This window comes from Mesoplodon mirus (assembly GCF_964341445.2).
Source record: "Mesoplodon mirus genome assembly, chromosome: X".
In the NCBI taxonomy this organism is placed as follows: Eukaryota; Metazoa; Chordata; class Mammalia; order Artiodactyla; family Ziphiidae; genus Mesoplodon; species Mesoplodon mirus.
The window spans coordinates 90,245,684-90,271,803 of NC_138981.1; the positions used below are offsets into that span (position 1 = coordinate 90,245,684).

The 26,120-nt window shown below is 39.5% G+C and overlaps 1 protein-coding gene across 1 annotated transcript in view; it reads left to right on the forward strand.

Moving 5' to 3' along the window:
* The window catches only part of IL1RAPL2 (interleukin 1 receptor accessory protein like 2), a gene marked incomplete at both ends in the record, with an annotated part of 1,040,907 nt that overhangs the window by 570,928 nt on the left and 443,859 nt on the right, over positions 1-26,120 (forward strand). Inside the window, one exon of the mRNA XM_082609582.1 lies at positions 12,084-12,237. Coding sequence (XP_082465708.1) covers positions 12,084-12,237 — 154 coding nt within the window. The remainder of the gene's footprint in view (positions 1-12,083; positions 12,238-26,120) is intronic.

Here is a 26,120-nt window from a genome sequence, read left to right on the forward strand (position 1 = left end):
TTCAACTATAATCTCTTCAAATATTTTCTCAGTCCCTTTCTTTTTCTCTTCTTCTTCTGGAACCCGTATAATTCGAATGTTGGTGCATTTAATGTTGTCCCAGAGGTCTCTGAGTCTGTTCTCAGTTCTTTTCATTCTTTTTTCTTTCTTCTGCTCTGCATTAGTTATTTCCACTATTTTGTCTTCCACGTCACTTATCCGTTCTTCTGCCTCATTTATTCTGCTATTGATCCCATCTAGAGTATTTTTCATTTCATTTATTGTGTTTTTAATCATTGCTTGATTCATCTTTAGTTCTTCTAGGTCCTTGTTAACTGTTTCTTGCATCTTGTCTATTCTATTTCCAAGATTTTGGATCATCTTTACTATCATTATTCTGAATTCTTTTTCAGGTAGACTGCCTATTTCCTCTTCATTTGTTAGGTCTGATGGGTTTTTATCTTGCTCCTTCTCCTGCTGTGTGTTTTTCTGTCTTCTCATTTTGCTTATCTTACTGTGTTTGGGGTCTCCTTTTTGCAGGCTGCAGGTTTGTAGTTTCCTTTGTTTTTGGTGTCTGTCCCCAGTGGCTAATGTTGGTTCAGTGGGTTGTGTAGGCTTCCTGGTGGAGGGGACTAGTGCCTGTGTTCTGGTGGGTGAGCCTGGATCTTGTCTTTCTGGTGGGCAAGTCCACGTCTGGTGGTGTGTTTTGGGGTGTCTGTGGACTTTTTATGATTTTAGGCAGCCTCTCTGCTAATGGGTGGCATTGTGTTCCTGTCTTGCTAGTTGTTTGGCATAGGGTGTCTAGCACTGTAGCTTGCTGGTCGTTGAGTGAAGCTGGGTGCTGGTGTTGAGATGGAGATCTCTGGAAGGTGTTTGCCATTTAATGTTATGTGGAGCTGCGAGGTCTCTTGTGGACCAGTGTTCTGAAGTTGGCTCTCCCACCTCAGAGGCACAGCACTGACTCCTGGCTGCAGTGCCAAGAATCTTTCATCCACACGGCTCCTCAATTTGGGATGATTCTTTGTCTATTCTTGTATTCCACAGATGCAGGGTACATCAAGTTGATTGTGGAGCTTTAATCTGTTGCTTCTGAGGCTGCTGGGAGAGATTTCCCTTTCTCTTCTTTGTTCTCACAGCTCCCGGGTCTCAGCTTTGGATTTGGCCCCGCCTCTCCATTTAGGTCGCTGGAGGGCGTCTGTTCTTCTGCTCAGACAGGAAAGGGTTAAAGGAGCAGCCGCTTCAGGGACTCTGTCTCACTCAGGCCGCGGGGAAGGGAGGGGCACATAGGCGGGGCGAGCCTGCAGCGGCAGAGGCTGGTGTGACGTTGCAGCAGCTCGAGGCGCACCGTGCATTCTCCCAGGGACGCCATCCCTGGATCCTTGGACCCTGGCAGTGACGGGCTGCACAGGCTCCCCGGAAGGGGGGCGTGGACAGTGACTTGCACTCGCACACAGGCCTCATGGCGGTGGCAGCAGCCCCAGCGTCCCACGCCCGTCTCTGGGGTCCGCGCTTTCGGCCGTGCCTCGCGCCTGTCTCTGGAGCTCCTTTAAGCAGCGCTCTTAATCCCCTCTCCTCACGCACCAGGAAACAAAGAAGGAAGAAAAAGTCTCTTGCCTCTTTGGCAGGTCCAGAGTTTTTCCCGGACTCCCTCCCGGCTAGCTGTGGCTCATTAGCCCCTTCAGGCTGTGTTCACGCTGCCAGCCCCAGTCCTCTCCCTGTGCTCCGACTGAAGCCCGAGCCTCAGCTCCCAGTGCCGCCCGCCCCGGCAGGCAAGCAGACAAGCCTCTCGGGCTGGTGAGTGCCGGTTGGTGCCGATCCTCTGTGCGGGAATCTCTCCGCTTTGCCCTACCCAGGTACGTGGGGAGTTTCTTGCCTTTTGGGAGGTCTGAGGTCTTCTGCCAGCGTTCAGTAGGTGTTCTGTAGGAGTTGTTCCACGTGTAGCTGTATTTCTGGTGTATCTGTGGGGAGGAAGGTGATCTCTGCGTTTTACTCTTCGCCATCTTCCCCGGAAGTCTCAGGAATGACCATTTCTAAATGCTGTCACTCATTACAATGAGATAAGCTGCCAAAGTTAAGAGCTTTACAGTTATTTATCTTGCTAAACATTCTGACAGTTTTCTTTCTTTTTTAAAATGCTAAGTTGGGTAGCATGGAGTTTTTTAATTTAATTTTTATTTTATATTTGAGTATAGTTGATTTACAATGTTGTGTTAATTTCAGGTGTACAGCAAAGTGATTCAGTTATACAGATACATATATCTATTCTTTCTCAGATTCTTTTCCCATATAGGTTATTATAGAATATTGAATAGAGTTCCCTGTGCTATACAATAGGTCCTTGTTGATTATCTATTTTATATATAGTAGTGTGTATATGTTAATCCCAAACTCCTAATTTATGCCTCCCCCCCAGCTTTCCCTTTTGGTAACCATGAGTTTGTTATTGAAGTCTATGAGTCTGTTTCCACTTTGTAAATACGTTCATTTGAGCTTCTGCTGAAAAATCAACTGTTAACCTTATGGGCATTCCCTTGTATGTTATTTGTTGCTTTTCCCTTGTTGCTTTTAATATTTTCTCTTTGTCTTTAAGTTTTGTCAGTTTGATTAAAATGTGTCTTGGCGTGTTCCTCCTTGGGTTTATCCTGAATCGGACTCTCTGTGCTTCCTGGACTTGAGTGTTTCCTTACCCATGTTAGGGAAGTTTTCGGCTAGTATCTCTTCAAATGTTTTCTCAGGCAGGTTCTCTCTCTTCTCCTTCTGGGACCCCTAAAATGAGAATGTTTGTGCATTTGAAGTTGTCCCAGAAGTCTCTTAGACTGTCCTCATTTCTTTCCACTCCTTTTTCTTTATTCTGTTTCATGACAATTATTTCCACCAGTCTGTCTTCCAGCTCACTTATTCCTTCTTCTGCCTCATTTATTCTGCTATTGATTCCTTCTAGTGTATTTTTCATTTCAGTTATTGTATTGTTCATCTCTGTTTGTTCTTTACATCTTCTGGTTCTTTGTTAAACATTTCTTGTACCTTCTCAGTCTGTTCCTCCATTATTTTTCTGAGATCTTGGATCATCTTTACTATCATTATTCTGAATTCCTTTTCAGGCAGATTGCCTTTCTCCACTTCACTTAGTTGTTCTTCTGGGCTTTTATCTTGTTCCTGCATCTGGAACATATTTCTCTGCCATCCCATTTTGTCTAACTTTCTGTATTTGTGGTCTCTGTTCTGCAGGCTATAGGACTGTAGTTCTTCCTGCTTCTGGTGTCTGTCCCCTGGTGGGTGAGTTTGGTCCAAGGTTTTGTGCAGGCTTCCTGGTGGGAGGGACTGGTGCCTGTCCACTGGTGGGTGGTGCTGGGTCTTGTCCCTCTGATGGGCAGGGCTGTGTCAAGGGGTGTGTCTAGAGATAGCTGTGGGCTCAGGACAACTTTAGGCAACCTGTCTGTTGATGGGTGGGTCTGTGTTCCCACTCTGTTGGTTGTTTAGCTTGAGGTGTCCCAGCACTGGAGCCTTCAGGCTGTTGGGTGGGGCCAGGTCTCAGTGCCAAAATGGTGACCACCAGGGGAGCTCACTCTGAGGAATATTGCCTGGGGTCTCTGCCACCAGTGTCCTTGCCCCTGCAGTGGGCCACAGCCAACCCTCGCTTCCCCAGGAGAGCCTCCAAGACCCACAGGTAGGTCTGGCCCAGGCTTCTATGGAGTCACTGTTTTGGCCATGGTCCCAGTGCACGTGGAACCTTGTTTGTGCCCTTGAAGAGTGGAGTCTCTGTTTCCCTCCATCCTGTGGATCTCCTGCACACAAGCCCACTGGTCTTCAAAGCCAAATGCTCTGGGGGCTCCTCCTCCTGATGCCAGACCCCCAGGCTGGGGAACCTGACATGAGGCTCAGAACTCTCACTCCTATGGGTGAACATCTGTGATATAATTATTTTCCAGTTTGTGGGCCACCCACTTGGTGGTTATAGGATTTGATTATATCATGAAAGTGCCCCTCCTACCATCCTGTGGCTTCTTATTTGTCTTTGGATGTAGAATATCTTTTTTGGTAGGTTCCAGTCTTTTTTGTCAATGGTTGTTCAGCAATAAGTTGTGGTTTTGGTGTTTTCATGAGAGGAGGTGAGCTCAAGTCTTTCTAATCCACCATCTTGTCTCCCAGAAAATCCTGATTTTCTTAAAGAAGGAAAAAGAAGGTCATTGAAGGCCTTGTAATACCACAGCCCAAATGGCCAACACATTTTGGCTAAGACAATGGTTTGGCAAAATGCTTGGGGTATTTGAATCCCTTTTGAAAATGTATTGATATTAGTATGTACCTTATTTTGTAACCATAAATTTGCATTCCATCCTGAAAATCTTAATCTATTTAACTAGAATTTTCAAAGATACTTTTATCCAGAAGAAATGAGCTAGGAATCCCATGAAGGCTTCAATTTTGTGTGCCCTAAAACCACAGTCAGTGACACAAGATTTAAGACCCATTTGTTCTTGTTTTTATTTTTAGGTATGGCATTAGAAATGGGAAAATGGTTATTTATTATTTGCAAATTATAAAGAAGATGGGTTGCTATTTGAGGGATGGGTATTTAATATGTGTAAGAAGCACTAGTCTTTGAGTCTGGGGACCTGGATTCTGGTCACCATTACACCATTAATGTGGATGAGTAATTGGATGACACTGGGCCTCTATTTTCCCACATATAAAATAGATATAACAATGTATGTCATATATCTCAGACATGTTATAAACATCTAATGACTAAAGTCCTTGATATTTGCTGCTACTATGGAAAGGAAAAAGTTACATAGGAAGCTAGAAGCAAAGTTACCTAGGACATCTCAAACTCCAATTGGGAATTTAAGGTTGAGCGTTTTTTAAGTCCTGTTATTCTGTATAATCTACAAACATAAAATACATCCTTTTTACTTGTACAATTTGATGTGTTTTGGCAAATATATACACCACAAACAAGATACAGAACATTTTCATCATTCCAATTTTCTCCATGTCCTTTTGTATTCAGTCCCTTCCTCCAAGCCCCAGTCCTTGCTAAAAAGATATGTTTTCTATTCCTATGGTTTTGTATTTTCCAGAATGTCATATAAATGGAATAATATGATATGTAGCCTTTTGTACCTGTCTTTACTCACTTAGCATAATTCATTTGAGATTTGTCAATGTTGTGGTATATATCAATAGTTCATTCTTTTTATTGCTGAATAATAGTCCAATATTCCACTGTAGAGATGTACCACTGTTTAGCCATTCACCCATTGATGACCATTTGCTGCTGGGGTTTTGTGATTAGGAATAAAGATCTTATAAGGTTGAGTTTTGACTGTCCAATTTCTGGATTTATCAAAATGATATGTTTTTGTCAACTTCTATAATTATTGACGTGTTTGTTTTTCTCAGATTTAACAGGAGTTTGCTATTGATCTTTCCTAAATTGTTTTAAGAATCCAGACTTTAAAGGGTCTTCCTGTGTATCCTTGATGGCATTAGTGACATTTGAGGGATAAAAACAGATCAAATTAAATTAAAGCCTTTTAAGCAATGTCTCTTTTTATAATCTGACTACCTTCTATATATCCATTAGAATGATCTTTTAGAAATGCACATCTGATCATAGTGTGCCACTATTTAAAGCACTACAATGATTCTATAAAAAACTTTTAGTTAGTAGTTCCTTTTTGTTGAGTATTTACAGGGTCTGACACTGTGCCACACATGTTCATTAATTAGCTAATTCAATTCTTAGGACAGTCTTATGAGATAGGTTATATAGTGACAGAGCTGAGATTTGAAACCTGACAGTGTGCAAATATCTTAGAATGGAATTTAAGGCTTTTAATATCTGGCCTCAGCCTACTCATTGCCACTCTCAAGAGAGCAAAACTATTCATACTTCTTTTGTCCACTCCATGGTTTTTCACATCTGAGTTCTTCTACCCATGTTATTCCCTCTGTCCTGTATGTCCTGCTTGCCTGCCTAACTTTTATATATTGTTCAAAACTCAGCTCATTTGCTTATAGTAACCTATCTGTACACCAAACCTCTCTGTCATACCTAGTCTGGTATGATCTAGTCTGGTAATCTTGGATGAGCCAGCATTAGAATGACTTCAAATATTTCTTCTGTTCCTTTCTCACTTTCTTCTCTTTCTGGTATTCCCATTACATTTATGTTACATTTTTTGTACTCCTCTCACAGTTCTTGGATAGTCTGTTCAATTTTTTTTCATTCATTTTCCTCTTTGTTTTTTAGTTTGGGAGGTTTCTATTGATATACCTTCAAGCTCACTAATTCTTTCCTCGGCCATGTCCAGTCTATGAATATGCCTATCAAAGACATTCTTTACTTCTGTTACAGTGTTTTGATTTCTAGCATTTCTCTTTTGATTGTAAGAGTTTCCATCTCTCTTCTGTTCTTACATATTGTCCACTATTTCTGTTAGTGTCATTAACATATTAATCATACTTATTTTAAATTCCCAGACTGGTAATTCCAAAATGTCTGCCCTATCTTAGTCTGGTTCTGATGCTTCCTCTTTCTCTTCAAACAGTGTGTTTCTTTCTGTCTTTTAGTATGCCTTGTAAATATTTTTTTAAAATCCAGATGTGATATACTTGGTAAAAGGAGCTGAAGTAAATAGGCCTTTACTGTGAGGGATTTTTTATGCTTATCTGGCTAAGAGTCAGGCTGTTTTTACTACTTGCTGTAGGTGTTAGAAGCTAAAAGTCTCTCTGGTGTCCTTATTTTTTACTTCCCTGTTATCTTTCTATTTTTCTAGAGATATATTCTTTTTTTTTCTTTTGTGGTATGCGGGCCTCTCACCGTGTGGCCTCTCCCGTTGCGGAGCACAGGCTCCGGACGCTCAGGCTCAGCGGCCATGGCTCACGGGCCCAGCCACTCCGCGGCATGTGGGATCTTCCCGGACCGGGGCACGAACCCGTGTCCCCTCCATCGGCAGGCGGACTCTCAACCATTGCACCACCAGGGAAGCCCCTAGAGATATATTCTTAAATAAGGTCTGTGTGGTGCATTTCTTTCAACTGTAGTATCGTGTTATTATATAGGAGCCCTACTGATGTGCTGGTAAGGTGTTGGGCAAGGGAAAGCATTCTATAATCCTGTGATTAGATTCAGTCTTTTAGTGAGCCTAGTTCCTGGCCTGTGACCATCGTAAGTGCTTCTCAGCTTCCTGTAAGACAGGAAAGATAGAGAGGACTGGAGCTGGCTATTTCTTTCCCCACTTCAAAGGCTAGAGAAGGCTGGGGTTGTATATTTCCTGTACCCCACGTCATTTATGGGCAGGCTCTTTGGGTATATTTCAGAATGGTTTACTTTCCCCGTCCTTTGCCAGAAGCAGGATTTTTCTCTGATCTTCAGCCTGAGAAGAACCTGGTGGGACTCCTGGAGGTAAAACTTACGAAAGTGTGGGCTGCCTTCCAAGACTGGGCCCTCAGAGTTTTTTTATTTCTCAAGCTAGTTCACACTTAGTCTCCAGAAATTAGTCAGTTATCCTTTAAGTGTTCCTACCAGTTGGCTCCTGAGGCTGCTTCTGCTCCCAGTAAACTGTGATTCTCTGTATCTACCTGTCTCTCCAGTTTCTGGGACAGTGGCTTTTACTGTGACCTCAATTACCTGATGGAAATAAGAGAAATTATTGAGTTTCAGTTTGTTCAGCATTTTTCTTGTTGTTAGGATGGTAGTAACAACTTCCAGGTCCTTTATGTGTCAGATAAGAAACAGTAAATCAACCCCTTCATTGGAATGGTAACTTTGGATTGTCTTTTGGATTGTCTCCAGACTCCTATAGAAATATGAGTCACATTAACTCCTAATAGTTATTAACATATCAAGATAGTTGTGTGTGTAATTTGAAAGCTGGATGCCGAGGGTAATGACAATGATAGAATAATAGTTAATATTTATTGAGTGGTTTTAGCATGTGATGCTTTATATTACAGAGGATTTATATGCATTACCTCACTTAATCCTAATAATTACCTCTATTTGGTATATATTATGATTATCACCAACTTTTTAAAAATAGGTGAAGCAACTGAGGCTTAGATTGGTTAAGTAGCATGCTCAAGAACATATAATTTGGGATTTCATCCCGAGTATTTGAATGTGGGATTTATACTGAACTGCTGTGGGGGTACCAAATTCAACATTAGGACTGTGAAGATAGAAAGTTAGAGGAAAAGAACTAGGGAGGGGAAGGACTCTCTGCAGTGGGTTATCCTAGGCATTTGGAGTGGAAGTACAAGACTGATACCCAATTCACAATTGTGCTCCTATCTCTTCCATCTTTAAAGTGAAGAAAGTTCAGTTTTCCTACAAATTGTTAGGCAGAGCCTAGATGCTCTATGGAATAGTCCAGCCTCCAGGGGAAAGGAGAGAAGTTTGGTGTGAGGGAATGTGTGTTAGGTACTTGAAGAGCACCAGAGGTTATGTGATTGCCTTATGGTTGCACAGCTGCTTTGTGTCTGAACTTCAGAATCAGAATAAATATTTAAATGAATCTTCCTCGTGTTCTTGCTGTGAGAAATGAGTCATGTGCTCGGAATAGCACTGAAGTAACCATGACTAACAAATCAAACTGATTGAAATACACCTGTGGTTGTGATGATGCTATCTCAGAAGTAGACTGTGAATGTAGTGGTGAATATTTCAGGGTGGGAACTCCAAGATCCAAATATGGCTGGCAGCTTCAAGGGGCTTGGTCAACAGATGTTTCTGTTGAACATCCTAGGCTCCCAACCTAGCAACTGCTGGCTAATAACATCTTCCACTCAGGAAGGCTGGGAAGAAGGGAAGGAAGCTGGAATTTAAAGGCTGATGTGATTTTGACTGAGCAAGGATGTCCTACAGCAAACTGTTCTGTGAGAGGACAGCTGGACCATGAACTGAAGCTCTTTGTTAAACTTAGGTAAAACTGGTCCTCAGCGAAAACTTCCAGTTGATTAAGTTCAATGTAATGGTCTCAGAGGCATTAAATAATAGAGGCATTACACACTGAGGACAATATTAGGGGCCTGTTCCCATTCGAGGTTCTGGTAGTTTGTCCTTGCCTCAGATAAACAACCATCTTGAGACTTGACCTATGTGCTGCAAACTTTATTGCCCACCAGTCTGTCAGAATTAAACTGAACAGGTCTGGAGGGAGTGAAGTATGGTAATGTTGTCTGTCCAATAGGAAAGAGATGATGGGAAGACTGGAGGCAGGAGAGAAGCAGTGACAGTAGTCAGCCTCGCAGCCAGCAGCTTAAGGCAGAGATGCTGCAAATAATGGAGTAAAAAACCTGGAAAACTTCTGAGATTTGATATAGGCACCCAGACGTGGGCAGGATAGCCAATGAGGTAACTTCATGAAGGATGTGTTGGTGGGGGCAGGATATCATCTACAAGGCTCTTCTGAATAAAATATAGTTTCTCTACCCACCTGCTAGGATTAGTGTTGGAGTGGCCTCTTAGGAGCTATACATTTTCAGTGGGTTAAAGTATTATATTGCTGGGGGATGGTTAACCAATTAGTGAAGATTTGTTTTTATCTGATTAGTCCATTAGCACCAAGTTTCACCAAGCAGAGCCAGACGTTTGAAGAAGATATAATCCAGGATTGTGAAAGTTTAGGGATGAAAAGCATTCTCTGTATTGGATGACCACTAAATATAGTGCTGCCCAACAAGAGTGTAATGAATAAACTCTGCAAGCCTCTGGATTCTGGCTGTTCATATGGTAGTGTATAGTATCCCCACATGCAGAGTAAAAAACTGAGACCTAAAGAAGTTAGACAAATTTTTCCAAGATCACAGAACTTGGCTGAACCCCAGATTTTGACCTAGAGCTATCTTGCTCTGAAGCCAGTTTGCCTTTTCATCTATACTACATTGTTCCAGAAGGATGGAGGTGACCTGAAGATAACATTTTCCTATAACACAGTTAAAAACAAAAACTCTATTGGGTACAAGGAATCCTTTATAAGGCTAGATGACAACTTGAAAAGCACTTGGGACTATCTGTATCTATCCCAAAGAACATGTGAAGATTCCAGGCTGTTCTTCATCAGGAGTTATTTTGTAATTCCTGTACACTCTTTAGATTTTAATTCCTGGGTGGGGGGGAAAGAAAACAAAGCAGTGTGCAGAGAAAATGAAAATGGTCAGAGCTAATTTCATATGGACTTTCCCCCAAAAAATGACATTAGAAAACGATGCCATTCGTCTTTGAATGAAGTGAGCTTCAGCTCATTTGCCTGCCCCCACCACTGCTATATGAAAGTGAAGCAGCTCAGTTTTCATTTTCCTTTCCTCTCAAAATGCCCAGAGGGACCATATTTTTGTTTAATGACCTTCAGAATGATTCTTTAGAAATCTGAGGCTATCAGAGTTGGAAGCAATGCGAAAATAATTGTGGATTATTATTGTATGACGATAGTGGCAGCTGGGCTATTTTTTTTCTTTCTGTTCAGTCTTTCTTTTTCATTTTCCCAGAAACCTTATATCCCAAGGTTTAACTCAGAAGCAAATCTCATATAGGTGATAAACCTTGCCAGACATGGTATGTAATAGAATTTCAGACAGACCCTTAAGTGTTCTTTGGAAAGACCCTAGGGAGTGAAGCAGCTTTATATCTAGATGCCCTAGACAGTATTACTTTTATTTACTCTCTGACAATGTGTGTGGGTAGTTGTACTGGACATAAAGCAAGCGTATCTCTTAAATATTATACCTGTGAACTTAAGCGTCAGTTTTTGTGTTTTGTTGTCAAAACTTCTGTTATCATAACAGAAGAAATTTTGTTACAGTAAAATCTAATAAATGGGTGCTCACTCTTCCAAATCATTTTATGACATGTGCGCACACACACGTGCACACACTCAAGCATGCAGAGCTGGGGATTGAGAGTCAGCACCGATTTTACTTTTACATGAATATTTAGGATGTGTCTGCAGAGGGTGGGAGTAAGGGTGGGGAGAAGGAGGGGTAGAATAGATGTTGTATATACCATGGGGAAAGTGGAAACTGTCCTCAACTATTATTCAGGTCATCTGCCTCATGATCAATTTTTTTAATTCCTTAACTGACATATCCAGAATTGAAATGACAAAATACTTCAGCACCCCCTCACACCTATCCCCCACAGCTTCACTGATGTTTGCACAGCTTTTGGCCACCACTTTCGTTGAACATTTGAGATAAGTGGTAGACAAACTGGAGCAATATGTAAAAAGTAGTCTGAGAAAATTCCCCAAAGACAAAGCCACTTGGCTGAATATTCTTACATGCTCTGCTATTGTTGTATCTCTGTCGATCGATGGAAATTAACCATTCCTTTCTAGTAAAGTCCAATTCCAGTAGCAACACATTCTTACCAGATGAGTAAAAGAATTGACCTCAAAACCCAAATCTTATTATCTGGTCACAGATCACTGAACTCAGAAAATAAGTGGATAATTTCCCCATTACCTTACTACAACAAAGTGTGTCCTCATTTTACCTAAATATGTTTCTAGAGAATTCCTCAAGCCTCATTTTCTTGATCCCCTTCCCCCCTCAACCTCCCCACAATAGATCTCTTGACTATGGGGAGAGAGACTCTTGAATATTATTATTAGTTTTTACTATAAAAATTAATTAAACCATTGCCAGTGTAAAAGCCAATTAGAATTTTTAAATAATGCCTAAGACTCCCTGTTTATATTATGTTGCTAAGTGAACACTATCCTCTTAGAACTCTTAGGACATATTCCTGTCATATAGAAAGAACCAGGGCATTAAAATGCTACTTAGTGACTGCTCTACCTCTTTTGCATTTGGGGATCTTGTATGCTTTTCTGTTTTTGCAGAATGTCTCTAAGGACTTTCTGCTCTTGGGATCAGGCCTTTAAAGTGGTTCTTAGGGTGGTAGTTGTGATGTTTCAATTGGATACAATAAGATACATTTGTGATGTTTTCTGGTCATTGACGTAACCCTTTAGCTACATATTTTGAAAACTAAAGAGAAGAGTACAAAAAAGTGAAAGTACTAACTTGCCAGTACTAAGACTTAATGATGTGAATTTTTATTTTTTGCTTACTTGAAAATATTTTCTCTGCAGGAATGCAAGCCAAAAATGTGGAGAAGCATCATAATACAGAAAGGAAATGCCCTTCTAATCCAGGAAGTTCAAGAAGAAGATGGGGGAAATTACACTTGTGAGCTTAAGTATGAAGGAAAACTTGTAAGAAGAACAACTGAATTGAAAGTTACAGGTAAGCATTGGTTTTACCAAATCATGGCAAATGAGATTTTAAGTATAATTTGGTACAGGAAGAAAAAGTTTCCAAACAAAGAGTAAACTAGATGTGAATTTAGAATTAGCTACAAATAAAATAGTTGTGAACCTCACTATTAATAAGTTGTACTGATAAGCTATATGTGGAATATGGACAATTAATTTAGGGAACATGGTGCCAGTTACTGCATATCTGTTCTCTGCTTTTATGAAAGGTTCTTAACTCTTCAGAGTATCATTGATTGTTGCTAAGTGTCTCAGAAAAAAATATGCTGGAACCACTTTAGAATGTTGACTTAACCCATATGTGGAGTCTTCTTGCAGGTGAAGGCTGCCTCAGAATGAGGATCTGTTGGGCTTTTGTAATGAAATCTTCTCGGACTGCATCCAAAATATCATTTATATAGAATTGCTCATAAATGAGTGATGTTACTGTGAGGTTCTAGTGATTTTTAAATGGAGCAGCTCCAAATGAATAGCATGCACATATGTGTTTTACATCAGAAGTACAAGCAAATTGTAAATCAGTAATTCTACTCACAATGGAGAAGAGAGACTCAGAATATTCTTACCTGGTGGAGAATGTTAGCAAGTAATTTTCAGCAAAATAGGGCAGACCCTAATGACATAAAGATTATCCCTGACAATGGGTGTGATGGACCTTAAGAAACGGTGTGACAAAAGGTCCACCTACTATTGTGCCTGAGCAAATCTTGACTAATTTTATTCTTCCTATATATGTTTTAGATGTATGTGTGTGTGTATAAGTATACACACACATTTCTGTATTGTGGGTAAAATCTGAGCCATGGTAAAATTTGGCATTATCCAGACAAGTGTAATATTTATTGCACTTATTAACTTGAACATTACCTGTTTAACCATCTAATGTTGACATCAACTAGTTGTTTAGTTACAACGTACTCTCATTAATGTTAAGAATATGGATTTTCTTCTATATTGTTTTTGTTTATGGCTAACTGACCTTTTTGGGATAGTGTTAAAATCAGTCTACTAATAATGATGCTTGCTTAGTAAGTTCATTTGTATAACGTATATTTGATTTAGTTTTTGATCCCTGAGAGTCAACTAGTTTCTTTTTTCATCTTTTTCTAAATTCTAAATGTTAACAAAAGGAGTAAAAATAAAAATCAATATATACACTTTAAATTTATTTAAAAATTAATATATATATATATATTTTTGTTTTAGTTCATTCTCTATTCTGATACATGGCAGTTCTACTTCTTAGTCTGAATTCTAAAGTACCTTCTGTGAAAGTCTGAATTATTATTTTGATTAGAATTGCACGTTGCTTCTCCATGAGCTTTCAAAATAACTACCATATTGGGCCAATCCAAATAGCAAAGATCTGCTTCTGTTTAATTTCTGATTCCCTTAGTATGAACTAGACTTCCTGCTTCATTCAAGCAGAAGAGTCAATCATAGGTAGTTATATGTCATTAATAAGTGGCCTGACTATGCACGAATCCTTGCAGCATCATCATTTTGACCACAGTCATATAATCCTTATCTGATGCTTTCAGAACACTTCCATTTGGAGGTCATTTAGTAAAGTTTGTAACATTATAGTGTTTAGCTTATATTTTAAGTTGGACCAGAATAAAGTAAATATCAAACCTCTTTTATGCTTCCATCTTTTGGGTTATGGTGACAACACATTTGTTTCTTTAGTTTGTTTTTAGATTCTGGAGCTTATTTTGGGTGTCTTATGAGGCATTAATTCACTTGCCCTAAACTTTAAGAAGAGTTGAACTGGGGATTTAAAATTTCACCTGAACTCTACCACTCAGAGTTTCTCAGACTTTAATGTGCATCAGAATCACATGGAAGAACCCAGTTATGGTAAAGATGAGGCTCCTTACATATAGATTCCCATCTCTCTCCTCCAGATTCTAATTTAGTACATCAGTAAGACAGGGAATTTATCTTTTTGTCCTGGGGAATTTCTTGCATGCCTTTCAAGGATCATGCTTTGAGAAATACTAGCTGAGAAAATGGTGCCACAGAAGTCAGTCACAGGTATGATTCCCTAGTGAGCATGTTAGTTCACACATACACACACAGTCACACACACACCAAAACTAATTTTCATAGGTCCCAAATTGTTTCACCTAAGCTCCTAAGAGCTGTCATGAAAATACAGAGTTTTGATCACTAAGGGAAATCTGTCAAGGGAGGGTGAGGATAAAACCTCAGCCACTGAAAAAGTAATTTATTCATTTGCTATTTAAATAAAAATACACTGAGTATGTATTACATACTAGAAAAAATAATTCAAACTTATCATTGAGTCATTGTTCATATAAGTAGATATCAAGTTTATTTATTCACAGAGTTCAAATGTTATACTTGATGTAAAGACAAAACGGCTTCTTGGTATGGAAGTTCAAGAGGTTGCTCTGTGAAGATTTATTTTTGTCTGCAATATTGTCTAAACTATATTATTCCTTGTTTCCTTGATTAAAGAGCAATTACTCAGCCATAAAAAGGAGCGAAACTGAGTTATTTGTAGTGAGGTGGATGGACCTAGAGACTGTTATACAGAGTGAAGTAAGTCAGAAAGAGAAAAACAAATACCGTATGCTAACACATGTATAAGGAATCTAAAAAAAAATGGTCATGAAGAACCTAGGGGCAAGATGGGAATAAAGATGCAGACTTACTAGAGAATGGACTTGAGGATACAGGGAGGGGGAAGGGTAAGCTGGGACAATGTGAGAGAGTGGCATGGACATATATACACTACCAAACGTAAAATAGATAGCTAGTGGGAAGCAGCCACATAGCACAGGGAGATCAGCTTGGTGCTTTGTGACCACCTAGAGGCGTGGGATAGGGAGGGTGGGAGGGAGGGAGATGCAAGAAGGAAGAGATATGGGGACGTATGTATATGTATAACTGATTCACTTTGTTATAAAGCAGAAACTAACACACCATTGTACAGTTATACTCTAATAAAGATGTTAAAAAAAGAGCAATTAACAGATTGTCCTCTTATATTTCAAAATATAAGGCTGGGATTATTTAAAGAGTAACCCACTCATACTTATTTTGAGTTTAGCAATATGCAGGCATGGGCTAGGAATATTAATACAAAAATCATAGGGTTGGTTAATTACAAAATCATGTAGGTAGAAGTTTTTAAGATTGTGTATTGTAAGTATGCAAGTTTTAAAATATTATTAAAATTTTAAAAGATTATTTTCTCACTGTTCTTTTAAATTTATAAATTAGAAATATTTCTTAAGTGAAACAAGTGCTCTCTTAAAGTGTATAGGTACTACTTGCTTTAAATAGACCAGTTGTAGAAAGATCCAGTTATTCAAAACTGATTAATTAGAAGGTAATCTTTGGCTTTATGAAATTATTTTTTCAATATAAAAGAATTTGTCATGAGATTTCTTTAAATAGCCAGCTGCATTTAAGTAGGATTTGATTTAAATGCAACTTTTCTGGAATCATTTTAATATTTAAATCATAACAGACCTGTGTAATGTTATTGTAGACATTTCTTTTTTATACTTTTGGAGGCTGCAGATAAATAGGGAGTTGTTTAACAACATATAGACATGTACAACAGGGTATTTAGGTCACTTGCCAAAGATACCAACAACTAAAAGTTGTATTTCCCACAGCATATTTCAGGTGGCTATTTGCTATTTTAAAGATATTTTTTTTCCTTTATTCTCACATTGAATTTTGTGCAGAAGCCTAGTCAAAGTGATAAGGACAGAAGGGAAGGTTGACTACATGAGGATGTAGAACAGGTGATAATAGAAGAAGGAGAAGAGGAGTGGGAGAGGGTGGATAAAATAATGGAATAGGGTCTCCTATTATAATAGAGGAGAATGTCTGCCTTGAGAAGGTGAATGACAGACATAACTTAGAAGGGCACCCAGAAATGAACCCAAGCAGGAAGCCAATACTAATTAACTATATTTAGAAGATAATTCACCCTTCACCTAACAAATTATTCATAAATACCTGATTTTATGCCTTTTCAGAAAAGCATATTGACTATTTTGAAAAAAAAACACTAACCTGTTCTCTGGTGAATATGCAAATAATACCCCTACTCCTGATTATCTTAGATAGCTCTAGAGTTCCTGACTCGAGACTCTTCACTTATTAGGGATGAGAGATTTCTTAACCCATTGGTGTCTTAATGTCATGGCTAGAAAGAGAGGTTTATTCTATGGATAGGTTGCAAAGATTTGCTGCTGGATTACTATAATAGCAGCAAATCAATCTGGTCATGCAAGGCTTGATTAAATTGCAAACTGGAAGCTGGAATCAGTCTTTGGTGAAGATGTTCAAATGCATGGCTTCAGTAAGTGCTTTTAATTTCACTGTGCAAAGCTAAAACCAACTGTAGTGCATTGTTGAAGGTGTCACTTAGACTGCATAGCTTGTTAGGGTAACCTTCCTTTGGTGTGGAGAATGGCATCTGTTTACACACAGAGGAAGCAATTTCCCATCAGATTTGAAAACGGGCTTTTCCTGGCCCTGGGTCTTTGTTCTTTCATGCCTCTAGAGTTAATCCTGAGACACTGGGGTGAGAGTGGGTTTAGGAAAAACAGTGGAATTTAGAGATATGGTGGAGAGTTGGGGGAATAGAAAGAAGTGGAGATTCTGACTGACTGATAATAATGCAACAGGAGAAGTGATCTCTAAGCCAACAACTAAGTTATCATAATAGGGGCCCCCTGAGAGCTAATGTCTATTGACAGCTCACTGTGAAGGAGACATTGTTTAGTGTATTTCATTCATTTTCTCATTTATTCCTCACAACAACAATATGAGAGTGGATACTATTATTGTCCTCATTTTATAGAAGAAGAAACTAAAACTTAGAGAGGCTATGTCCCAAGGTCACATACTTTGTAATTGGCCAAGCACCAATATGAATCTAGGTCTTTCTGACTTTCAAATATAACTTTTCAACCATCACCAAGCACAAACCATACAATTTCACCCATATTATGTACATTGAAAAAGATGCCAAAATATTGATCACAGTGTACATCATCCCACTATAATGGCCTTTTTGGACATTAACTATTTGGTCTTCAATTTGAAGTCCCTGCTGGAATTTAAATAACCCTAAAAAGAATACACTTGATATTTTGGAGTCTAGTCCTTAGCTCTCAGTGAGCACCTTAGATGAGATTAGTAGTAATGGGACACATAATTAAATCTGAGCTTAGGACAGTGCCAGGAGAGAAACAAGGAACAGCGTGGTGCCAGGAAAAGCAAGAATGTATGGAAGATAGAATTTATCAGGCTGCATGTTTTGGTGCCATGTGACCCTATCAATAGAAAATCCGTATTGAGAAAAAAAAATCAATTCCAGTAAGGTTCATTGCAGTTATGGCAATGATTTCAAATTAGTAGAAGTGAAGCAATAGAGAACAGTCTAGTTAAACAACATTGATTCAATTGGTAAAGACCAATCATCACAAAAATCAGTCTACTCTGTGTAGCCAGGAGCATAGGATCCAAATTTCTAACGTGGTTCTTGAAGGAAACAGGTAGACACAGAATTATGTTCCCTTTGGAACCTGTGAAAATTTAAAATATGTTCATTAAGAAAAATAGTGTTTCCCCAACTGTGTTCTATGGAGCTCCAATTCTAAGAGATGTTAATAGTTACTTTGGGGAGAGAAAAAGGAAAGGAAGAGAGAATGGTGAGAAGTTCTGTGGCAATGTGTTTATCTGCTAGGTCAAAGTTATATAGCTTTCCTTCTTGCAAGGCATTTCAGGGCATCTTATTGTATATAATATTCTAATATATATTATAAGTTTCTAAAAGGAAGATGGGCCATTTCCTAAACTGTATGACCACGTAACACTTTTCCCCTGGTTGACAGTATCTGAAGATGCTGTTTCTACAGAATAAACTGTAAAAAAAAGGGGGGGGGCTTCCCTGGTGGCGCAGTGGTTGAGAGTCCTATGCGGGGGACACAGGTTCGTGCCCCGGTCCGGGAAGATCCCACATTCCGCGGAGCGGCTGGGCCCGTGAGCCATGGCCGCTGAGCCTGCGTGTCCAGAACCTGTGCTCCACAACGGGAGAGGCCACAACAGTGAGAGGCCCGCGTACCGCAAAAAAAAAAAAAAAAAAAAAAAAAAAAAGCTAAGTGAGTAGTCAAGTGAATACCTGGGTCTACTGGCATCCTACTGAGGACTGTATCTTTAACAGTTTCAGTAATCTACTTAGCAGGCATTAACTTTATGTTACAATTATAATCTTGTTTTCCATTGTTTATCTTATTTTCTCAACTAGCCTATAAGCTCCTTAAGGACAGGGTTTTGTTGACCAATTCTTTTGCATCTCCCCAAGTGCTGAGCATATAGTAAGTACTCAGACATTATGTGTAGCTTGGATTGGTTGGGTGCTTATTTCATTGATGAGTGCTTCAGTTGGGCACAAATAAGAAATCTTGATATTTGTAGAGAACTTTATAATTTCAAAGCACTTTCACTTCTGAGATCTCGTTCTGTTTCTCGCAGAACTTTATGGAGTTGGCAAAGATTGTTGTTGTTGTTGTTATCATTATTTGTATTTTGTATTTTTCAGCAGAGTAAATTATGGCTCAGAGTGTTTAAACCATTTACCCTGGGCTGGGAACTGGTGAATGGCATAGCCAAGTCTAGAACCCGTATCTGCTGATTCCTAACACAATACTTTCCTAACCTATACCCCTGTTACTCTGTCCACAGTCCCTTAATCCTGGGTTCTGGGCCAGATAAAAAGGTGATGCAACCCAAAGAGGACTCCAAGAATGGTGACTCCAGAGCTCAGGTCTCCAGAGCTAAGGATCCCTGAAATAACCTGTTATTTAAAATGCTTATTTGCCAATCCACTGTTTTGGCTTTAAGAAGAAATAGCTCTGATTCGATTCCCTCTATAAAAGGAAAAGCATTTACTGCTGATAGCTGAAACTAGGCCAGTGAAGGGGTAATTCCCTAATCAATGTTCAAAATGCTTCTAGAAGCCAGGCAGGTCATATACCTGAGTGAGTGTGTGAGGCCACAGAGGGGAGCAAGTTGGAGAGCCTTCGCAGTACCAACTCAGCCCTAACTGATTGCTGTTATATGAAATTAAGGATCCAGTGCCGCTAGGCCCTCTAATTTTTGAAGAGATGCTAGAAGTCTGGATTTTTAGGTAGAAATCCCTGACTTGTTGAGCACTGTGTGGACCAAATAAAACATGCCTGTAGGCTAAATTCTGTTTGAGGGCTGCCTATTTGTGGCCTTTGCCTTAAAGAATTTGGTTCAGTAGCACTTTTAAACAAGTGACTGGCTGTGTGGTGGGTGCAGACTCTGCTCCATGATTTCCATCTCCAGCAGCAAGTGGGGAAAAGAATCTTAAAGTGGTCTGGAGAGCAGTTAATAGACAAACTGAGAACAGCACTCAGAAGCTATCCTAATCACACCATCCAACAGAGTGGTCGATCCAAGCAGAGAGTGAAGGGCACAATTTATGGATGTAATACTACAGGAGGGGTATTGATAAATTGATCACCTTCCAGAGAAGAGCGATTTAGATGATGAAGCAAGTTGGTCTCAAATGTTACAGATAAATGAAGAGCCCCGGGGATAAAGCAGCCGCCTTAGAGCAGCATCGAAGCAGTGCCATGTGAAGCACCGAGGGGGACAAATCATTGGCGTGTGTTCTCTCTCCTTCCTGTTCCCTCTCAGCAGCCAGTTGCTACGATCTGAATGTCTGTATCCTGATTATCGTATGAGAATATATCTCATTTATACCTTTTCTGTGACTTAATGAGGAAAGACCTCAGCAGTCAATAGTTCTTGGCTACATTAATGGAACTTTCACATGACTGACTGTGCATTTCATAATTGACTGTTCTTTTGCACAGTTACAGGTACAGAAATCTTATGACCCAAACTGGCTTGCAGCAGCTCCTTTGCCTTTCCTCCTAAGCCTCCCTCTTCTCCTGGGTCACCCTGGCCTTTCCTACCCTACCCAGCCCACCCTGAATGACATCTTTGTCCCTCTCTAGCTCTTTTAAATGTCCTAATGTCGTGTCTTCTCTGTAGCCCACCTCCCCAGATCCTTGCTTTCTGGTGGGGCTAATCTAGTACCTCAAAGAGATAAAGAATTCATGACTGATATTGGCCAAAATGTTTCCCTTCTAAGCTAACATATTTGCAATTTAATAGATATTTCAATTCTGTAACTCATAGGCATGACTAATGGTGGGAATTTCTGGCAGCTTTGCAGTGCCTGTGGGGGGCCTTTCCCAGAGTGTCACAATTCATACCCTGCAGGTGGCTGTTTGCTTCCTCTAGAAACAAGGTCAGCTCTACTCATGACCTTGCGGGACAAGGAGGAATAAAAAAAGCCTACTTAGAATTAGTGGGAAGGAGGGCCTTGAATGTCAGTCTAAAGAGTGATTTTTTTCCCTTCCTCTTCTGCCACTCTTATTTTGTCTCTCCTTTCTCCCCCTTATTTCCCTCCTTTGCTTCAACCTATGACACAGTGCTATCTCTTAACCCTATTAGTGACAGCCAGGGTCAAAGAGATTTCCAGTCTCTGTCCTAGGAAAATTTTTGTGTCGTGTTTCTATGCCCTACAGGGAGATGAACGAACACTATTAAACTGTCCCATCAGCAGAAAGACACTCTTGTTCCTCTGCAAAGTCAGGGACTATGAGAACATTCATTCCTGTGGGAGTCTTTCGCAAGTAGCTGTGCGGGAGCCCAGCTTGCTGGGAGGGCTGGGGGTGAGCAAGTTAGAGCACCGTAGCAGCAGGATGTGGCAAACGTGCCCAGTCTAGGCCAGTTCCGCTCCAGTGGCTCTCTTCCAGCACCTGAGGTGATCATTGACTCCTTGACTGACTTTTCTGACTTGAGTTAGGGGTGGGGGAAGGAGTTCTTAGGAAGGAATTACATTACGAATCCTAGGTATATAGGCATCTGAGATCCATGGGCACAGATTTCCCTAGTTCCATTATGTTCATTTGTGAGACTCTCAGCTACCTTGCTCTCTGCTAACCTGAAAGCAGTGGTTTGAGAAGGCTGAGAATATTCTGTCAAGCTACCCTTGTAAAGGGCTGAAAACTAGAAGCTTAGTATGGTGGGAGATTAACCATGAACTAGATCCAACACAGTGGAGTAGATGCTCAGAGAATGCCCGTTTATTGGGTCAGGCACTGTACTTTACAATCAGTCAAAGTTCACAACAACCTTGGAAGGTTGCCAATATTGTCTTTATTTTATAAGGGAAGAAATGGAGACTCAGGATAAGTTACTTGTCTATGGTCACACGGCTAGTAAGTGGTGGGGCTAGGATCTGAACCCACCTTTGTTCTAAAACCTTGCTCTTAAAGCAACATGCTACAGACTACCTGCATGGCTCTTGCACACAACAGTGCTCCATAAATGCTATTAACTCCTTACCTTCCTGCTTGTTTGCCTACTTCATGCCTTCATACTCTTCTTTGCCAGGACATATTTGCACTTCTGGACTTCCTCCAGGAAGTCTTCAGAGATTAACTTTACTTTACAATCACCTGTTTCTTTCTCCTAAATTCCCTTGGCAATTTTATAAAAGTTTTCACCACACTGACTGATGCTAATTTATGATTAATTATCTTAGATATCTTTGTTTAGGTTTTGTCTCACCAGTTAGATTAATGTTCTCCAATATTCTTGGTTCCCCATACAAAGGTTTATCTTGACATTTAGACACAAAATACAATTATGGAGCTAGGAACTGGGCTCAGTGTTTTCACAGATATGGTTTCATTTAAGTATCAAAAAAATCCTGTGTGGTATTGTCACCTTAGCCCCTCTTTACAGATGCTGAAGTTGAAATTTGGAGATGTTAGGTAATTTCTCTCAGTGTTTTACAACAACTGAACAATGATGCTAGAATGAAGATTCAGGTGGCTATTGTTTTCTCAAAGTCTGAGTCCCTTCCACTAGTAAATGCTTATAGAACCATGTATTGCTCATAGTACTATGATCTGATTTGACAACAAAAATTGTTCTTATATGTAGATGGTTAAGATACAGATGCGCACACACACATACACACACACAGGAATCTTAGCAAAACAAAGAGTATGATTCTAAGAGAAGACCCTTGGAAAACTCTGAAAACTTGATTTGCTCCCTTATGTCCTGATCTAGAACCAGAAAAATCTGATTCAAATCCTTGTAGCTGTATGACTTTGAGAACTTTAATTTACTCTTATGAATTTCAGTTTTTTCTCCATGCAAAATGGGGAGGTGTAGTAGCTGTGCTGAGTGAAGAAAATATGTGAAAAACACTTACAATGGTGACTGGGAAATAGTAGGTATTCAATCAATGATATTAATTATTATGATTAGTATCATTATCACCATCATTATTATTACTGGAACACTTGCAAAAATGACCTCACAGCCATTTTACCACAAGAAAACAGTCTGATAAATTGTCTAATACAAATTGATATTTTTAGTAGGGCGCTTCATTTACAGGGGATGAATTTTAAAAATTAGGAAGTTAACTAGGGGCTATGACAAACTCAAGCAAAGGGCTACATATGTTGGTATTTTAGGCAAAACTATTTCATTCAAGGAGATGCAATCATGTGGAATAATGTGTCAATTAAGGTGGTCAGAGCAAATGTTGTCTGTATAAATGAGCTTTTGCAGCCAGCAAGACATTTTAATGATGTGTGAGCCAATAGCAAAGGCTGCAGAGACAAAGCTGAGGTGGAAATGAGTCCCTAGAACAGGCATGTTAAAGAGAATGGCCTTTTCTTGTCCAGCAATTCCTTATGTCATAATTCATCACTGGTGGTTTATAAAAGGCAGTGAAATGGCCTCCTTTGGCTGTCAAATAGGAAAATAATTCATCAGTTCAAGTCCATAAATCATTTCTTGGTGCCAGGAGAACTTTATATAGCTAGAAATCTCCCCATGATTTGGCACCATTCTCCAGTGGGGATCCTAAGAAATAATTGGGAAGCACCAGATGCAGAAGCCTAAGTGATGAGATGCTTAGGCATGGGTCTGCAGGCAGAGAAGGTTGATTCATTTCTGGGGCACATTGCCTTGATCCTCTCTGACTGGTTAGAAAAAACACCGAGTTGTGTTTCTGGCTTATAGTAATCATTTGATATATTTGTTGGATGAGTGCATTTTAATGTTTTGTGTGTTTTGAATTCTTTGCATCAGACCCTACCTGTAGTTTCTGATAATTCTCTTCAGCTGTACTCTGGGAAAATGAGATGGAAAGGCTGTAATAATAATGTTCAGAGATTTTGGATCAATACCATGAGTCGTTTGCTCAATTTTGATATTCAGGGCATCATAGCTTCACTATAAACTTTGGCATAAAAGATGCATGAGAAATAATTGGGCTTGAATTTTTTTCTGATAAAAGGTGTTTAACATTATAATTAAATCATCTAGTCCACCTTGTTTCTAAAACAGACATCTGTTAGTATCAATATCCTTATATTTTGTGCCAGTAAAATTATCTTCATAATGCTATTTAATTTACGTCCTGTCTACAATATGAGGTGAAAGGTGAAAAGGACATTTTGGGACAAGTGAACAGGTATTTAGTATCTAATACAGTGATTATCAACCCTGGATCCACAATGAATATATTTGATTTTTTTTAACCTTCGTCAAATATTCATTGTGCAGAGTAGAAGTGAACTAAAAGAGACATGTTCTGCCCTAATAGAGCTTGTAGTGTAATGTGGGGTGGGAATAGGTAAGAGACAAAACAAAAAACACATGTATAAGTATATAATTAATAATTGCAGTAAGTGATATAAAGGAAAATAACTGAGAAGTAGGTAGGCCGTTACTTTATATTGGACCATTGGAGAAGGTTTACTTGAAGCAAAATAACATTTAGGCTGGACCCTGAAGGTTAAGAAAAAGCCATCACGGTGAAGGATGAACAGAAAAATATTTCAGAGGGAACAGCATGTGTTGGCTTTGAGGTGCCAAAGATCCCTGCATGCTTAGGGAACAGAAAGAGAGCAATGTGGCTGGATCACAGGGAGTAGTGGCGGGGAGTGGGACAAAATGAGATTGGAAAGGTAGGCAAGGACCAGATAACACAGTGCCTTTTAGGGTTTTGGTCTTTATCCTAAGAGTGGGAGGATACCTTCTGAGGATTTTAAGTAAAACAATGTCACATTCCTTCTGACATGTAAAAATAATCTTCCTCTGGATGCTCCATGGATAATAGATGGAAGGAGTCAGGGAGACAGGTTAAGAGGCTATTACAGCATCCAAAAGAAAGATGATGATGGCTTGGACTAGAGTGGTGGTGATAGAGATAGTAAAATGTGGACAGATTCAAGAGATATTATAGAGATAAAAACGACTGGACTTTCTCATGATGATTCCTAGGTTTTTGGTTTCAGTAATAGAGTAGACACTAGTTGTATTTACTGAATTGAATTAGAGTGGGGGAGGCAAGATTTTGTGGCAAGATCCAAGAGTTCTGTTTTGGCCATCTTTTATTTGAGATACCCACTAGACATCCTGGAGGAGATGTTGAATAGGCAGTTGGATATGTAAGTCCTGTATTCGGGGAGAAGTCTGGGATAGAGATATAAATTTGGGAGCAGTCTGCATGGTATATTGGGTAGAATACAATGAAATACTAAATTGTGTGTGGCAACTGATGATTACTATGGGAGATCAATGAAAACTGCAGCTCCTAGGCCCTGTGTTACATATTTTCTCCAGAATCAGGACAGTGTAATAAAGCCACTTATCATGATTTTTCCAAACCTCATCAACTTGTTAAATATCAAGCATGATGTCTGTACTTGTATTTTTGCTGATATGCGGGAATGACATCCTGTATTTAGCTGACATTTGAATCCGTCAGAGCTAGAGGAATATGACTATTGCCATAAAACTACAGACACTATTTATTATCTATTTCAGGTACCGTATAAATCACTTTACATATATTTATTTCTAATCATTACTCCAGCCCTTCAAAGTACAGGCCCCAATTTTTATATAAAGAAACTCAGATTCAAGAAGTTACACGACTTGCTCAAGGCCACACAGCAAGTATGCAGCTGTCTATACCCTATTCCAATCCCACACTTTAGGAAAAGTGATTCTAAATTTCCTTGCAAATTCTTCAGATTTCTAAGTCATTTACACCCTAATGAAAATAAAGAAAATACTGAGGTATGCAAACTTATTGCTAAATCTCCTCAATTTTGAATAAAAGCCTGCTAATTTGGATTGTTGCACGGGGCCCGGTCCTTGATTCCTGGTGCATGCACACATCCTTCTGCTGGGATACTCAGCGCTGGCTGATCATTCTTCACCCTCCCAGGTTTACTGAGATAAAATTGACACTTAAGCTTGCTGGCCATTCTGAAGGTGACTGCCTGCCTAGACTAGCAGCTATCTTTATAATTTTGGGATACCTTGTTCTGAATTCTTAGTTTGATGTTTACTTCCAACAGGAGTAGAATTCCCTAAGTGCAGGACAATGAGAGGAGCATAGAACCTGGTATGTAGTTGGTTCACAATAAATGATAGCTATTATGATAATTTTCATCACCTCATTGAGTGATAACTTCACAAAAGCCTTGTGAAGTAGGTGTTATTATTTTACTGGTAAGAAAATCAAAACTCTGAGGTTAAGTAACTTGTCCAAGGTCACACAGCTATTAAGGGACTAAGTTGGAATTTGAAGGTCACTCTCTAATTTCTTTTTTTTAAATAAATTTATTTATTTATTTACTTACTTACTTATTTATTTATCTTTGGCTGTGTTGGGTCTTTGTTGCTGTGCACAAGCTTTCTTTAGTTGCAGTGAATGGG